The 2,292-nt window shown below is 53.6% G+C and overlaps 1 protein-coding gene across 1 annotated transcript in view; it reads right to left on the bottom strand.

Moving 5' to 3' along the window:
* Window positions 1–1,005, bottom strand: part of CCDC33 (coiled-coil domain containing 33) — a 101,411-nt gene extending 100,406 nt beyond the window's left edge. The window contains 1 exon segment of the mRNA XM_011382148.2: window positions 994–1,005. Within this exon segment, the coding sequence (XP_011380450.1) occupies window positions 994–1,005 (12 nt within the window).
* Between the last annotated feature and the right edge of the window lie 1,287 nt (window positions 1,006–2,292).

Below are 2,292 nucleotides of genomic sequence, written 5' to 3'. Positions count from 1 at the left end.
ACTGCCCAGGTTCCCCATCCACTGTCTGCTCCCACTTTGAGCCTGGGGGTCTTGAGCACGGTGGCTCCTGGCTCCTGAAATCCTCCAGGCAGAGGGAAAGAGAAGGGCTGTTATTTCATTTGGTTCTCACAACAGTGGTGTGGAGTGACCACAGATATGAGACCATGCTACTCCAGTCTGTCAGCATGTCCTGCCAGTCCTACCTTCAAACCATGTCTAGGATTTGACTCCTTTTCATCATCTCTACTTCAAGCACTATGGTCTCAGATATTGGATTTCTGCACTTCATTCCTAATTGCTTTCTTGTTTCCCTCTGGCTCTCCGTTTGACCTGCCCAATTTCACAGAGCAGCCAGAGTGAACAAATTTCGAGCAGACCATATCACTCCTCTGCTCAAATCGTGCAGTAGCTTCTTATAAGGAGCTGGGTGTTCAGGCCCAGGAAATTGACCTCACCTCATCCCTAGGCCCCTTGCCTACTTGCTCCAGCCACTCTGGCCTCCTAGTGGTTTCTCCAACACACCAAGCCGGCTCCTGCCTCGCAGCCTTTTCCTTGGCTGTCCCCTCTGCCTGGCCTGTGCTTCCCTACATGTCCATCCTTGTGGCTTGTTCCCTTGCTTCCTGCAGGTCCGACTCATTATCAGAAAGGCCTTCCTGGTACAAGCTGTGGTCCTTGCCTAACAAGATGAATAATTAGGAGGTGAGAACCCCAGTCCCAGGCCCAGAAGTGCCAGGCCTACAGAGAAACTCCTCCCCTTCTGACTGAACAGCACCCCACCTCAGGACCCAGCAGGGCCTGTCACCATCTGCTGGGGTGTTGAGTTTCCCCTCTCTCTCTCCCCTATTTCTCTGACAGGCCAGGGTGGGAGGAGGGGGAGGGAAGTCAGCAAAGGAACCCCTGCTGGGTGGAGAGGGGAAGGAGGGGAAAGCAGCCACAGAGCCACCTCCACCCCTCATAGTCAGAGATGCTGCCTTCCCAATGTCTCACCCTTACCGCATACCCCATGGCCCGCTTTACTCCCCAGCAGTTTTGGTCTCCTGGTTTGGTGGAATGGGAGCAAGACTAGCAGCCTCAGGATCCAGAGACCTAAGTTTTAGCCCAACTCTGCCCCTAACTCTCTGTGCCACCTCTCTGAGCCTTAATTTTCCTGACTGGTTAATGTAGTCTGCTCAGTAATTGGCTTAAGGTTCCTGTAGTGAAGTCAGGAGAGGTGACTAATGTCCCTCCTATCCCCAGATTCCCAGGAGCAACTTAGAATGGTGGCTCCAGCCTGTTCGTTGCTGTGAAGGCACAGGACCTGTCTTAACCTATCTAGGGCCCCAGAAGTGAGGGCCCAGTTGCACAGCATTGCCCAGGAGCTCTCTCTGACTCCCTGGCAGCCCTGGAGCCCAACCAGACATGCAGAGCAGACCATGAGTTATACCTCCCCTTGCAAGACAGCTTTCTAGGACATAAAATTTTCAGGGGGTTTGAAGAGAACTGCTCATGCTTTGCTTCTGGGTAGGAGGCCAGCTAGTTGCCAGGCTGGTGCCCACTGGGCAGGTTGGGCCCAGGGCCAGGGAGACCTGGGGCCGAGTGGGAGGCCAGGAGGTGGTTAGGTAGATCAGCTTTTCTGCCTTCCCCTCTTTTCTGCCCAGTCAGGATGGGAATCTTCAGGTATCCCTCAGATACACGTCTCAGGACCAATGTCCTCTCCCTACCTCCACCCTCCCAGGCCTGCATTGGGGAAATTACCAGGGAATAGAAAATGCACATGTTGGGTTATATGTGGGGGAGCAAACTGTGGGTGATGAAGAAACCCCTCTAAGTCTCAGGTCCCACAGACCTGTCTCTGGGGATGAGATGAACCTTGGGGAGGGAGTTCACTTTTCTGAATACACTTCGTGCAGGCTGGCGGCAGAGCTGGCCACTTACTCACCGTTTGGCTTACTCTTGGAGAGTTTGTTAGCCCACCCAACACCGCTGGGGTGCACACATTGGTGGACAACGTTTGCAGGCAGGGGTTTGGTTGGCTTTGAAAGCAGCTTTCTCAACTCCTCCACTAGGGCCTGGCATATGACAGCCTCAGAGTTGCTAATTCCAATGCCTTACACTCCAGACAGTCAGCCTTGCCCTCAATAAGCCAAGATTAGCTGAGGGACCTGGACTGTCTATCACTAGGGATGTTTGGGGATGTGCCTTCTGGGGGAGAGGTTATGGTGGGGGGTGGGTAGGATGATTGGACCAGCAGTGAAGGAGTTAATGGCCCATTGATTCGGTTCCCAGGGCTAGGGCTTAAATTAGTTTTGATGA

Source organism: Pteropus vampyrus, unplaced genomic scaffold, assembly GCF_000151845.1.
Source record: "Pteropus vampyrus isolate Shadow unplaced genomic scaffold, Pvam_2.0 Scaffold462, whole genome shotgun sequence".
Taxonomy (NCBI): Eukaryota; Metazoa; Chordata; class Mammalia; order Chiroptera; family Pteropodidae; genus Pteropus; species Pteropus vampyrus.
The sequence above is the reverse complement of the archived record's forward strand: the minus strand, read 5'-3'. Positions and strand labels throughout refer to the sequence as shown.